Here is a 14,097-nt window from a genome sequence, read left to right as displayed (position 1 = left end):
AGATGAGCACTTGCATAAATATTTTAAACAAACAAATAAATAAAATGGTGGTTCATCAAATCTAACATTGGTTTGCAACAAGCACCACTGACTACTTTAAGGGCTACTGAATTCTCTCTTCTCAATTTGTCTACTGTGGCCAACAGCCAAATGCCTGTTATATGTCAATGACTAAAAGCTCTATGCAAACAGGTCATTTCCTAATAACGAGATTGCTTCTTCTGTATTTTATACCTCATGATCTCAGAGAACTACAAAACAATGAAACCCTGAATTCTAACATTAAAATATTAGGATTTCTCTGAGAATGCTTATAGCCACATTACTCCTGATTTATGGGTCACTTGAGATGACATATTAGAAAACTGTCCAATTTTAGATATTGGTTTATTCAGGCTAGCTCTTCAAATGAGAATCTTTCCAGCTGTACCTGGAAATATTGGGGATGGTTTTCTCGTATGGTACAGGTTTCCTGGTTTTTTCCCTCCTTGCCTCTCCCTGATACCATGAATATATGTCTCTTCACACATCAATTCTGAAATCTAGGCAAATTTCAAAATCCCTTCCCAGTGTTATGTATGTGTTTCCCAAGCTGTCTATTTCCCCCACATGGAAACGTTCACCTTTCTTATCCTCTCCTTCAATTACCTGATAATTCATAATTGCACGGAGACACATGATGCACACATGAACATCATCCTTCTGGCTGACGATGCGCGAGTTCCGTAAGGCCTTCCTGCTGTGTGCCGGATTGAGTCTGGGGTAAAAATAAATTTAAAGTGGGGGAGGGGGAGGGGGGAAAATAGCTCAATAACAGTGGATGCCAATCTCATTCAACAGTCCAAAAGTATAAAGAATAGCACATGAGAAGAATTTGAAGGAGAGCAGCAGGAGTCAGCATTAGTAGCAGGTTAGTAGTTAGAAATTTTCCTTTCCTTCTAAGTTTCCAGTACAAATAGCATCCAGGAATAACCTTATCCAATCTGTTGTCCTGCAGCTGTGTTGCACTTTAGTCCCTATAATCTCTAGCTGTGACTGACTGGACATTATAGAAGTTAAAGTCCAACATATCTGGAAGGCAACAAGGTGGGAAATTCTGGCCTAGAGGATGTTGTCACCTGTGAAGACTTCCAGTCCAGCTTCCAGGGCATTGCTGCTTCCATATGATTAAGCCTGGAAAAGAAGCTCAAGAATGGAGCTGACAGTCTATAGAAAAGCCTTTCACATGGATATGGTTGAAGGACAATACAGAGGATGGATGCTGGTATCAGTTCTTCAGATTCTGAAAAACTGATGGCTTTTTTGTCAGACTTACAAAAGGTTTCTAGATGTCATGATTGAAGACAAGCCAGATGAAACTTTACATTATTTTTGTGAAACTTAAGGCTCATTTGATTGCTCAACGTTCCCTTTCCACAACCTCTGTACATCTCAGCGAATTCCCTAAGCTTCATGATAGTAGCATTAAAAAAAAAACTAAAGCCAAAACAAACAAACCAAAACTCCTTGGGATGACTATGAAAACAATGAAAATCTAAGCATGCAAATATCCCAGATTTCCAAGTGACTGAACTTTTAGGGATGGATTGCCTTATTTGGGATATTTAAAATAGCAAGCTTCCAGCCCTCAAGGCACCCAATATTCAGTATCTGGAGTGCCTGTGCATGAACACAAAAGTGAAAGAAGGACGAGTGTGCCCTTGCCAAGCCACTCCTACACTCTCTGGCTGCATTTGTGGGGGAGAGGGTTCTCATCTCATGAAGTCTGGGAGAGGCTCACCGGGGTGAGTAAGAGTTGACAGGTGGCCTGGGCTTACAGTCCTGCTCGGTGCCAGGGGCGCTGGAAGAGGGGATGCTGGGGTGGACTTGTTGAAAGAATGTTTGGATCTGCTGGTTCAAATGGCAACACCTGAAGGAGGTGGAAGAAAGCAACCCTGCAGGACAGGAGGGAAAAATAGGATGCTTCAGGTGGACGCCTCCCTGTCCCTCCCCCTCTCCAAGCATGGGGAAAAAGTGACAGTTTTTGGAATTACAGGGAGGGACAATTTACTGTCACTTGAAAAGCAATCTTGATATCCCTTTAGAAATTTTTTGGTAAATCCAGCAAAAGGAGCCCATTATTACCCATTTTTCCAATGCAAGCCTACTTCTACATTTTGAGATTTTTCTCTATGGTACAGCCAAGAATGTTTTCTTAATTGGGTGGCCCTGTATATTCCAAGTTTAGGGGTGGGAGGAAATTTGCCGGCAGGACTGGGAATCCCCCTTGTGTCAGTTAAGTCAGTTGTTCTCCAAGGTCAACACCATCCTATCCAGGATCAGGACCTTATGTAACAAAAAGGCTGAACAGTTATAGCATTTAGCCCATTGAATCACAAGGCCCAGCACCTCCAGTCTTGAAGGAAGGTCTTGTATTGGTTTTCACTTCACTTCTGAAATGTAAGTAGAGAGAAAGGCTTCTAATGCTGCATAGGAAACCACATTAACAAAGCATGGAAGGGGTCTTTGGTGCACTCCTGAGAGATGCCAGGCCACCTTAATGCCTCAATGTATGATTTTGCCTCTCAAAAATGAAAGCAAAAGAGAAAAGGCATACATATTTTTCATACACCGTGATCCAATGGATCTCAATGTTGAATCTCTCCGGAACTGATGGCCCAAACTACACATGTACTAAATCCCATCAACTATTTTTCCCCTATCCAGGAAGACAATATCTGGGTACCTACCATGAGGCATTTCCCCAATGGAAGCATGCAAAAGAAGTGTGAGGTTAGAATAAGAAAAGGAGTTAGGACAGAGATGAGAGAAAGAAGAGAAAAAGAGAAACTGATTTTGCAAGTTTGTTGGAAAGTTAGCAATTAACATGAACAGGCATCCATCTTCTCAGATTTGTCATTTAATGCACTACTTTTGAGGTGATCATAGACGTGAAAAGTTTAGAAACTAGATTATGAGTGACTCCTTACTGTTATTTTAGGTTGGTTTACTTAATATAGTAACCATAGCTGTTCTGAGGAAAAAACAGTACATACTGTGTTCTTTGCACGGCCAGAGAAGTAGACTTTTAATTTCAAAACTAGAAATTGAAAAACGAGTAATCTCTTGAAAAGTTTTTTTATATATATTAAGAAATCTGATAGGATCAGAGCTTTCAGTTTGAGTATTAAGATAGTCTACAGAAGTAAAAAAAAAAAAAAAAACCAGAAAAAAATCTGTGTGGAGCACTTCTTCATACTGCTCCCTAGTGAGCTCATTTTAATAAGCAATTAATCTCATTGTTCCATTTAAACTCAGAGCTACCTTAAATCCAGAATATTTCTGATCGTTTTAGATGAAGGTTCTGAGAGTCACCCTATACATATACACCTAATCAGCCTGCCATCCCCTGTCACTCAATTCTTTCATTTGGCATCATTCTGGCATGATCTAAAAAGTAAGAATTTGGCTTATACTAACTGAAATGGCCTCTGATTTCCATAGTGCTTATATTATAGTAAATGATCCTTTATAGCAAAGGCTTTTTAACATGTGCCAAACCCTAAGACAGGGGTCCCCCAACCCTTGGTCCATGGACTGGCACCAGTCCACAGCATGGCAGTAACCAGGCCGCACAAACAAGTGAAGCCCCATACATGGTATGCAGGCAACGCACGAAACCACACCCTCTCCGGTCTGCGGAAAAACCTCTCCACGGAGCCCAAAAGGTTGTGGGCCACTGCCTAAGATTTAATTTGCTGGCTTTTATATAATTTTTGTTATTTTATTTTTTAGAGCAGTTTGTTGTGCAGGGAGAATATAAAATGGGACTGCCTCTCTTCCTGTCCCATATGCTTCATCTCAGCCGTGGGAAAGTTGTTTAAGAAAACCTACCCGAGTTTCATTTGGTTACCTGACAGTCAAGTGCCTCGTTTTGATGGAACCCTGTGTGGGAGAGCAATTGCTTCTGCTGAGGTCCTCTACAGATCTGTCCAGGGGCTTTCCCTTGTCCGACCCAGGGCTCCCATTGTCAGTGCTGTCCATATCATACCTGGAGCCACACAGACAAACAATAATGTGCGTCAACAGGTGGGTGAGTGGGGTTTATTGAGGCTCTGGCAGTGAAATAGAAGGAGAAAGGAGAACTGTTTTTCAGGGCATGACCATTGTAAACACTTCAATAAATTCTCCTCCCTGTATAGATTCACAACTCAGTGCTGAAATAAACATGGCTTAGGCTCCATGTTTTGCTTTGGCAGCCTCAAGAGCTGGGCCGCTATCCAAGGTGCTGAGCAAACTGTCTTCGTGTCTTTTACTTTGGTGTGTACAGACTTCCAGCTTCCAGGATTGTCTTTCCCTTTTTAACTGGGTTCCTGAGGTCCACTAGCTGGATTCAGGCACAATGTTATAGGTGGAATAAGTGGAACAAGATGGAAAATAGGTGGCTTAGGAGATGGAGTCATTATATACTTTACATCAGGGGTGTCAAACTCAATTTCATTGAGGGCCGCATCAGGGTTGTGTTTGACCTCGGGGGGCCGGGGTGAGCGTGGCCAGGGTGGCCGTGGCCAGCTTGATGTCACTCATATCAAGTGGTACCTCTGCCAGAGAAAACGGGCTCCCAAGCTCCATTTTTGGCTGGGATGGCCTGCTGCAACCCTCTGCCGGTGAAAACGGAGCTCGGGAAAGCTGCCAAGTGTCTGATTTTTTATCACAGGGATACTGCAATAGTCATAAGTGTGAAAAACAGTCATAAGTCACTTTTTTCAGTGCCATTGTAACTTCGAAGAGTCACTAAATGAATAGTTGTAAGTCGAGGACTACCTGTAAACAACAATATCTCGTCTAGGTGAATATGAGTTAGATCCAAATCAAGGATAGATAATTGATCTCTTGCAGTACAGATATTCCTTGATTTATGACCACAATTGGAACTAGAATTTCTGTCATAAATTGGGAAGGTCATAAAGCGAGTCATCGCTTTATCGGGGGCAATAAGCTGACTTTGTATAAAAAAGAACACCGCTTAGGGGGGGGCGAAAGCCCTACTAAACAGGTATGAAGGCTATTGCTTAACGCATTGTAAGCCGCCCTGAGTCTCCGGAGAAGGGTGGCATATAAATCGAACCAATAAATAAATACATGAGCAACCTAATTTTACAACCATTTACATCACAATTGTTAAATGAATCACATCATTAAGTTAACTAACTTAACAATTGCATTTATTCACTTAACAAAAGTGGCAAGAAAGGTCATAAAATGGGGCAAAACTCGCTTAACAAATGTCTCACTTAGCAACAGAAATGTTGGGTTCAATTGTGGTCATAAGTCAAGGACTATCTATACTTTTCCTACAATATACATTGATGTTTGTTTTTAGGTTTGGGCCTAAAAAAATCCAGGTGGCTAATTATTTGCCTGTAATGGCAGAAGCAGAAGAAAATTATGCTAAATGAGCCTAAATAATTGTTTCATTTGTAAACAATGCTTCCTTTATAATTCCTACCAAAGCTGGGCACATGAGATCAATTGGGAGGGTGGCTTCTGTACCAGCCTCCCTACTGGATAGCAACTTCCTTGCTTGAGCTGCTGGAAGCCATCTCAGGGCTGCCCGTGGAGTTTCCCAGGTTTGTGGTCCTGGAGGGCTTCAATCTGCCATCCTTTTAATCTGTCTCAGAGGCAGGTCAGAGTTCATGGCTGCCGTGGCAGATCATCCAAGGCCCGCCTCAGGATAGCAGTCCCACTCCAGATGCGATTTTCTTGCTGGAGCAGTGGCAATGTGATCTGGTGGGGGATTTGCCATTATTCCTCTGTCAGGGTCAGACCACACCTGGTAGCTGTGAGATTTTCCAATTCTCCCTGCGATGCAGGGAGGCAGGACCTATTTGAATGGTCTGCCCTCAGTGCTTAATGGACCCACATGGGTTTCAGAAGGACCTGGGGGATATTCTGGGGGTTCTGCTGCATGGCCCAGTAGAGGCTTTGGCTGCAACCTGGAATCAGAAAGTGGCCAAGGCCCTGGACAGGATTATGCCCATGTGCATAATGGCCCAACAGTCCCAAAACTTCCCGTGGTTTATGGAGGAGCTGAGGGTGCTGAAAAGAGACAAAAGACAGCTAGAGCACTGCTGGATGAAAACTAAAAATAAAGCTGACTGGACACAGATCAGAGCCACAATTAAGGCCTGCCTCATGGCAGTAAGAATGGTGAAATATCGCTATTTCTCCAGTCTTACTGCATTTGCAAAGAGTTGCCCTCCTTGAGAAGAGGGGCTTCGATAATCATTTACAGGACCATGCAGAGGAATTTGTTGAAGATGTAATGAACAAAATCACTGAGATCCTTTCTCAGTTTGAATCCAAGTGTGGAGCATGTCCATTGGAGATTCCAAATTGCCAGATTATCTGGAATGGTTTGGCCCTATTGGACCTGAGGAAGTGGACAGGATCTTTGGGGCTGTTAAGGCAACTACTCGCTTATTAGATCCTTATCCCTCCTGCTTGGTGAAAACCTCCAGGATGGTGACCTGCAAATGGGTCCAAGCGGGATTAACATATCAGTGCAAGGGAAAGTGTTTCCAGCACCATTAATGGAGGCCTTGATGTGGCACCTCCTCAAGGACGCTCATTGAACCCAAGTTCTTTGGACAACTTTCATCCAGTTTCCCACCTTCCCTAGAAAGGGAAAAGTGGTTGCCTTGCAGCTCTAAAGGGTCCTGGATGAAATGGTTTACCTGGATCCTTTTCAGTCAGATTTCAGGTTGGGTTATGGGATGGAAATGGTATTGGTCACATTTATGGATGCTCTCAGGTGAGAGCAGAATGGGAGATGGTCGTTCTGCAGATTTCAGTACCATTAACCACATTATCTTTTTGGCCAGCTCTGGGCTTTGGGGCTGATTGGCACTGTATTGCACTGGTTCAGCTCCTTCATCCAAGACCAGTCCCAATAGATGTTAATAGTGAGCAAGAAGTACTTAGTACTTTCTTCACTCCTTTTTAACATCTACATGAAACCACTGGGTAAGATCATCTGACCCCAAGGGATGAAATATCATCAGTATGCTTAACGCTACTGTTATTGCTTAACGCATTGTAAGCCGCCCTGAGTCTCTGGAGAAGGGCGGCATATAAATCAAATTAAAAAAAAAAAAAAAAGTATACGCATCTCCATGATACACAGTTTTACATACTCCGTCCACTGGTAATCCAAATGATGCTGTGGCCATCCTTTCTCAGTGCCTGGAGGCTCTAGAGGCTTCAGTTTAAGCCAGTCAAGACGGAATGGCTGTGGGTTCAAGGGACTTCAGAATCCAATTGTTTATCATTGTTAACTCTGGATAGGATTGCACTACCCTAGACAGGTCTGGTGGGCAATTTAGAACTCCTCCTGTACTCATGACTCCTGCACAAAGAGCAGGTGACAGTTGGGCTAGGAGGGCCTCGTGTCATGTCCCAATAGCACCCTTACCTGGATTGTTTGGCACTGAGCATGGTTACTCATGCCATAATCATCTTTCGGATGGATTACTTCAACAGATTCTACATGGGGCTGTCTTTGAAGAATATTTGGAAACTACAGCTGGTACAGAATGCAGTGGTGCACAGAGTCCTGGGAATCCCAGGACTGCACATATAACACCACTACTGTGGGAGCTGCACTGATTACCAGTTTGCTTCCAAGTCCAATTCAAGGTGTTGATTGTTACCTTTAAAGCCCTACATGGCTTGGGTCCAGGGCATCTGAGGAGCCATCTTTCCCTGATGGGACAAGCTTGGCCCCATGCTTGAAAACTGCTCCCACTTTTTTGGCTTTGCTAGTTGGCCTGGGGCTCTCATTGCTGGAGGTGGTTGAGAGGGTAAGAGAGGGTAGAAGGGTCTATCTCTTCGTTCTGGTTTTAACATACCTTCTGTAATTTTAATCTTTGTAGTTTTAATGTTTTAATGTTTTAATTATTTTTCTATTCTTTTATAACTTGTAAGCTGCCCAGAGTCACCTTATAGGGAAATGGGTGGCATTAAAAAATGTAATAAATAATAATAGTACTTGGCCTTGAGGAAATGAACTGATGATAAGCTTGTGTTAGACTGACAGTCATTGTTGGAGAAGCAACCACTCATATCACTATGGCTTAAATCTTTTCATGTTATTGAGGAATTACTCCTCAGTAGTATGTGATTAAAATATATTTAAAAGAAAATGGTTTTTTTCTACAAAGTATTATGTTTCTTTTAAAATAATTTACAGAGGGCTCATTTTAATAAGACCAATGCTAGTCTATTAGCAGAATCTCACACTTCCTTTTTCTCATTGGCTTCCTTAATATAAAAAAAATAGCTTTTTCAGAACTGATATCTTTCAGACTTCTCCTGAAATTAAGTAGAAGTTTGTAAAATCAGGCAAAGAATTACAAGTTTGCCACCTCTAGTTTCCTGTACCAGGAAGTAGGAGGGGGGAACTCTTATGGCTCCTATATGACTCATCCATCCTTAGTCAGGAGCACAATTTCAGCAAAAACAGCAAACACTCTTATTAGTGTAACTTTATATTTCTCTTGCCGATTCTTTCTTGACACAGTTGGAACTGACTGATATTAACCTACATTGAAAATGTTTTTTTTTCAAATGTTGCTTTGCATTTCCAATGTTAAAACTAGAAGAAATCTATGTGATGGGAAATCTTGCTTTCCTATCTCAAATGTGATCAACAAGTTTACAAGATATTTTCTTTGAGGTTTAATATATATTGCAATTATTTTGGATCAACTGATTCATTGGAAAGTTCATTCCTGACTTAGGTTAGGTATCCTCGAGTTATTTCACAGAGATAAGACAAGAGTTGAATGAATATATAATCTTAGATAGGTTTCACTAAGTAGAACTCCCTTCTAAAAGGATTATCTGATACCCAAGTTCATGCATATGTATATACAGACAAAATATAATGTATGTCCAATTCTCAAAAGGGCATGGAAATTATTTCTGTGAGGTCAAGGGGCCTTTAGACTCTTTCCCTATTAAACAGGATAGCAGGCTTCTCCTGAACATAACCTCAAAATTCCTTTGGCAATGTTTCAAGCATTATAATTAAATAAGGAAATAAAATAAATAAAATAAGGAAATAAATAATTCCTTATAATTAAATAAGGAATTTAATTAATTTAATTCTCTCTAACCAATATCAAACCTACCTAGAGAGTGACGCTACTGAGATAAAGCAGCTACTGGCATCCTTATATCATTGGCTGCCCAGGCTTGAGTTCCCTGCACAACTGGATCAAGCAACTCCTGATTTTAAAGCTATGTTTATGACAGAAGCTTCATCACAATTCTACTTTGTTCCTTATTATTGCTTTTAGTTAACAACAGTGAACTTACGTGACAGAGCACTGAGCAAAAGCGAGATAATCCACCAACACATCAAGACCTCTATTCTCTTCATTTAGGAAGTCCTGGACCCAACTGTGGAGAGGAGAAAACACACATGAATTTACTCTCCCTTGAAAGATGCTTCTCTCTCAGCCTGGAACTTCTCCAGAACACTTGCTTCCAATAGAAGAGGATACATGAAGCTCAGGGCTGAACTATGGAGTCCCTGGTGCTGTTGAGTTTGTTTATTTTCTTGCAAATGTTTTGGCTAGGTAACAGCTTCAGTGCTAAAAAGGATTTGTTCTCTGTTTACTTACAGTAACTTGGTAGAAGCACTGTTTTGTTCTTGATAGTTCTTTGATTAGGCTGTTGCTTACTGCTTGATTGTTTCTCTAAGTTGGTAGTTCCTTGATTAGGATACTTACGATTTGTTTATCTAGTGTAAATCCCTGCTTATCTGGGGACTGGTGAAAGAGGTGTTCTGGTCTTTTTGAAAATAACTCCTTAATTTCCCTATACATGGACAGACTTAATCATAGTTTCAATTGGAAAACTAAGCATACTAAACCAGGATAAATCCAAAACTACTAGAGACTTTTTGGAAGCTTGGCACTTAGACAACTCAGACATCAACAGGCACATAGAGATAAACATTTACATCAGGGGTGAAATCCAGCAGGTTCTGACAGGTTCTGGAGAACCGGTAGCGGAAATTTTGAGCAATTCAGAGAACTGGTAGCGGAAATTTTGAGTAGTTCGGAAAACAAGCAAATACCACCTTTGGCTGGCCCCAGAGTGGGGTGGGAATGGAGATTTTGCAATATCCTTCCCCTGTCACGCCCACCAAGCAATGCCCACAGAAGCAGTAGTAAAAAAAATTGGATTTCACTACTGATTTACATGCCATTCAAAAGAGGCAATTAAAAAAAGTTAAAAAGGAAACAAAAACACCATAACATCAATCCTCACCAATCAACACTCCAGAATCAAACAAACTTAACTGAAGGTTCTTCTGCATTGATATGTATAGGATACGTCCAAAAGCAATTATCCTAGATGGTATCACTTTAGGTTAAACATGGAAGAATCAGATATTCTGTAATCTCCTATATGCTCTACGAGAGATTACATCCATGTCATAGAAAAACTAGATATCTTTCCTTGATATTCTAGATGTGAAGCTGCATACAGTAGAACATCAGATATATTGGCATATTTTTAGCTTGTAATTAGCCATTTAATCACCTGCCTGGGAAGAACTAAATTGCCTTTAAGATTTTTTTTAATATATATAATTCAGAAGCAAACTTGAAACATTTCACCATTTTAAACTGGCAATGTTCTACAAGAAAAATTCTTATTTAAGGACATATGAACAAATAAATTAGTAAAAACTATGGTAGATAGAAACTTGTATTGAGTTATTTGCAAGGATTCCTAACTTCTCTTTATAAATATCTGATCCAGCACTAAGAAAGATGATCAATGAACTCTTAAAAAGAGGATAGATTTTGAAATTCAATTTCCAAGTTTACATGTTATCCATTTCACCAACATTTTCAAGGATGAACTAAAATTTGCATTCACATAAATCACTAAAATTCTGGAACAATCACTCAGGCAAGCAATGTCCATTCCCAGAAAATCAAGTATTGGGAGGGACACATTCAATGATGCTGGCATGCCTTCTTTCCTGCCTATCCCCATCCTACTCGCAGATCACCCTCATTTTCTGTGGTGCTTGGTGTTACACAAAATACTTTCCTCCATGAAAAGTATTTATTTATGTTTTCAAATTTGGCAATTTTAAGATAAGTTCCTTAGCCAACATGGGGAATTAAAGTCCATTCGGTTGCCAAGTTTGAAAAACACTGATTTATACTGTGAACATTAAGACTGAAAGGATGAATTTCTCCTTTCCACAGAAAAAAAAAAGGTGGGGGACTAAAATATGTTTCAGTGCCTAAAATTCTAAAATGAAGGAACTTGAGATTTTGCACCGATGTCCATCTCCATCCAAAAATTCTGCCTACTTAACTCTTACAATGTTTTTATAATCCAAACTTTTGTATTATGCAGTTTCTTTTCAGGGTGTGTTTTTAAATTAGTAGTAACTAACTAATAAAACTAAATATGGCACTATTCATACAATTAACTATTGTGTGGATGGCTTCTTGAAATGCAAAAGCAGAGTGGTACCCTACTGTGACAGATGGAAGTCATTAATAGCTTGTCTGCCATTAAGATCTTACTTCTTATCCTGGATTTCACACACACACACACACACCCCAAATGAGCTTTCCATGCAGAAAATGGGAGCTATTTTTCACAGTGCAGACACAAGGGGGATCTAAACTGAGATGGTGCATAGCAAAGTATTAAAGGATAGCTTGCCATTCCAATGAAGTGTATGCAAGTATGTATATGTGATTAAATCCTACTTTTGTACAGATATCTATGCAATTCTAATTATATAGAGTTTTTTCTTTATTAGTCTTTTCTAATCTGGTCCAAGGTAGTACAAATTAGCATTATACATCACTTTGGAATCAAAGGGGGAAAGGTACTCAGTGCAGTCATGTAGCACCTGGTTAATGTAGGTAATGCGCAACAAATTACAAATATGATGCAAATGCAGGAGGAGGAGGAGAAGAAGGAGGAGGAGGAGGAGGAAGAGAAGGAGAAGGAGAAGGATTCTTTATTGGCCAAGTGTGATTGGACATGCAAGAAATTTGTCTCCAGCGCATAAACTCTCAGTGTACATACTGTGAATTCCACTAGGTCATGAGAAAATTATTTGGTACCATTTCTGCTAGGCTGAATTGCCTCTCCTGGTGCCCAGGTCCTATATCTTATTCTACTGTGTAATTTGTTTTGTCTTTTACACTGTCTTGGGCTTGACAATATCTTTGATCACAAAATGCTGACAAAACTTGGGCTTGTTGGCTTCCCTTTTATCTCTTCACTGCTTGGCAGGCAGTTGGTCCAGAGAGATAAATGCTTTCTCGTTCAAGCTGTTAATTAGCCTGCATACATCACTGTCCTTAATGGTGTTGGCTGCTGCCTCCAACATGCTGGGGTCACCTTCTCTACAGAGGGCCAAGGCCTTTGCTGCAAACCTCAAAGGACTCATAGAAACAGGGGAAAGAGTGGGGTGGAGTTCTTAGCTTAGCTCCCGGCAAAAGAAATTAGTCAGTTAACCAGATTAACCTCCATTGCGGCTGATATTCATTTTAAGAATTAAAATGTAACATCACCCAAACAATCCTTAACACATTTTTCATTCCTCTAGTGCTTCAGCAGAAGGCAAAACTTTGTCTTGGTTTCTTTTCTTCACAGTCATTAGTTTATTCATTCCAAAAATAAGACACTAAAGGAGAAATAAGTTGGTATAGAATTACTAGTTGAAGCACTGGAAAAGAAAATGCAAGACTGAACCATAAGACAAGGAACTGGAATCAATGAATTCAGTTTAGCTTCCCTCTTAAGTTCCCAGCTTGGCCCTGATTCAGTAGATCCTATTGATATTATGTACTGTGTTTACCTTCTTCCCATTCAATAAAGTCACAAGCAAAGAAATCACCACTCTATCCTACTTTAAGCCAGACCAATAGTTTTAGCACACACCTCCCCTCATTATACCTAATTGTTAATTCCAAACACAGGTAGATAATTCCTAGGCATTCTTGTCTACTTCAAGGCTGGGAAAGAGAGGATCAAGCCTGAATTTATCTCCTTTCAAGGGTCACTTCCCCACTTCAAAGGCACTTTCCAGGTCAAAACAGATTGTATGAAATAGTTCTTACAAAAGCCAGAGATAAGAATTTAATGAGCTTGAGGTTTAATGCATATGAAGTCAGCAGCAGCAACACCAAGGAGACATTATCTATCATAAATTATATCAAGCTATAGTTTCTTGATTAAGTCACAAATAACACTGAACCCCTAGTGATGCGTTCACAAACTGCATTCTAACTGGAAACCAGCAAAGGCTCATTATGTGTAATATGTGCATTCCAGCAGTGTTATAATCAGTTATTTCATTTAGTTCAGCATTTCAGATATACTACAAAGGAAACTTTATTTAATCATTCCTTAGATTGGTATGCTCCTCTGCCCCAGAGGATCTCAATGGCTAACAGCCAGAAACTTCGTTTTAAAAAGTCTTCAATAAAAATGATACCCCCCCCTCGCTAGAAATCTCAACAGCATCATAAAGGATTAAAAATAGATATGCAAAGTCATGTATACGCATTCTGACATTCAAAGCATTTCTTCCTTCTGATCTAAATGGAAAGGCCAGCTCTTAACTTCTCAGCTACAATTCAGGAAGGAATCTCCATATGGAGAGAATTCCATAAGCTGGGGCAGTGACTGGAACTGCGTCTTTCCTAGATCCCATCAGATGATAGATAGGCTGGATCTGAAGTTGACCCTGTTTGATCTGATTTGACAGACAAATAAATATTGGATATGTACAACCAAGTTATCTAGTTATTCAAACTATTTATAATATGAGGATTGGGCCATTTACTGGTACTTTAAAGTTAATCTTAACAGAAAATAGAAAAATAATTATTTTGTTTTACTTTTAAAAAATTATTTGATGTCGAGAATCACTTGGTGAGAGGGTGGCTATACAAAATGAACAAATTAAAAAAATTACTGGTCTTGCATCATTTAAAGCTTCATTTTATTATTTACTGATTATATTTGTATGCTGCCTGACTCCCAACAACTCAGGGA

General features: G+C 40.0%; 1 protein-coding gene across 6 annotated transcripts in view; it reads right to left on the bottom strand.

Moving 5' to 3' along the window:
- FMNL1 (formin like 1) overlaps positions 1-14,097 on the bottom strand; it is a 93,846-nt gene that overhangs the window by 26,649 nt on the left and 53,100 nt on the right. For 2 of the 6 annotated variants that reach the window (XM_034415979.3, XM_034415980.3), the window contains exons 5-8: positions 9,361-9,444; positions 3,893-4,030; positions 1,781-1,909; positions 649-757 (exon numbers count right to left, since the gene is read on the bottom strand). In XM_034415979.3, coding sequence (XP_034271870.1) covers positions 649-757; positions 1,781-1,909; positions 3,893-4,030; positions 9,361-9,444 — 460 coding nt within the window. The remainder of the gene's footprint in view (positions 1-648; positions 758-1,780; positions 1,910-3,892; positions 4,031-9,360; positions 9,445-14,097) is intronic. The other 4 variants (XM_034415981.3, XM_034415986.3, XM_034415982.3 and 1 more) reach the window with 3 other exon arrangements.

Source organism: Pantherophis guttatus, chromosome 4 (assembly GCF_059756535.1).
Source record: "Pantherophis guttatus breed Tessera chromosome 4, ASM5975653v1, whole genome shotgun sequence".
Classification (NCBI taxonomy): domain Eukaryota; kingdom Metazoa; phylum Chordata; class Lepidosauria; order Squamata; family Colubridae; genus Pantherophis; species Pantherophis guttatus.
Note: the sequence above shows the minus strand (reverse complement) of the source record. Positions and strands in the feature narration are given on the sequence as shown.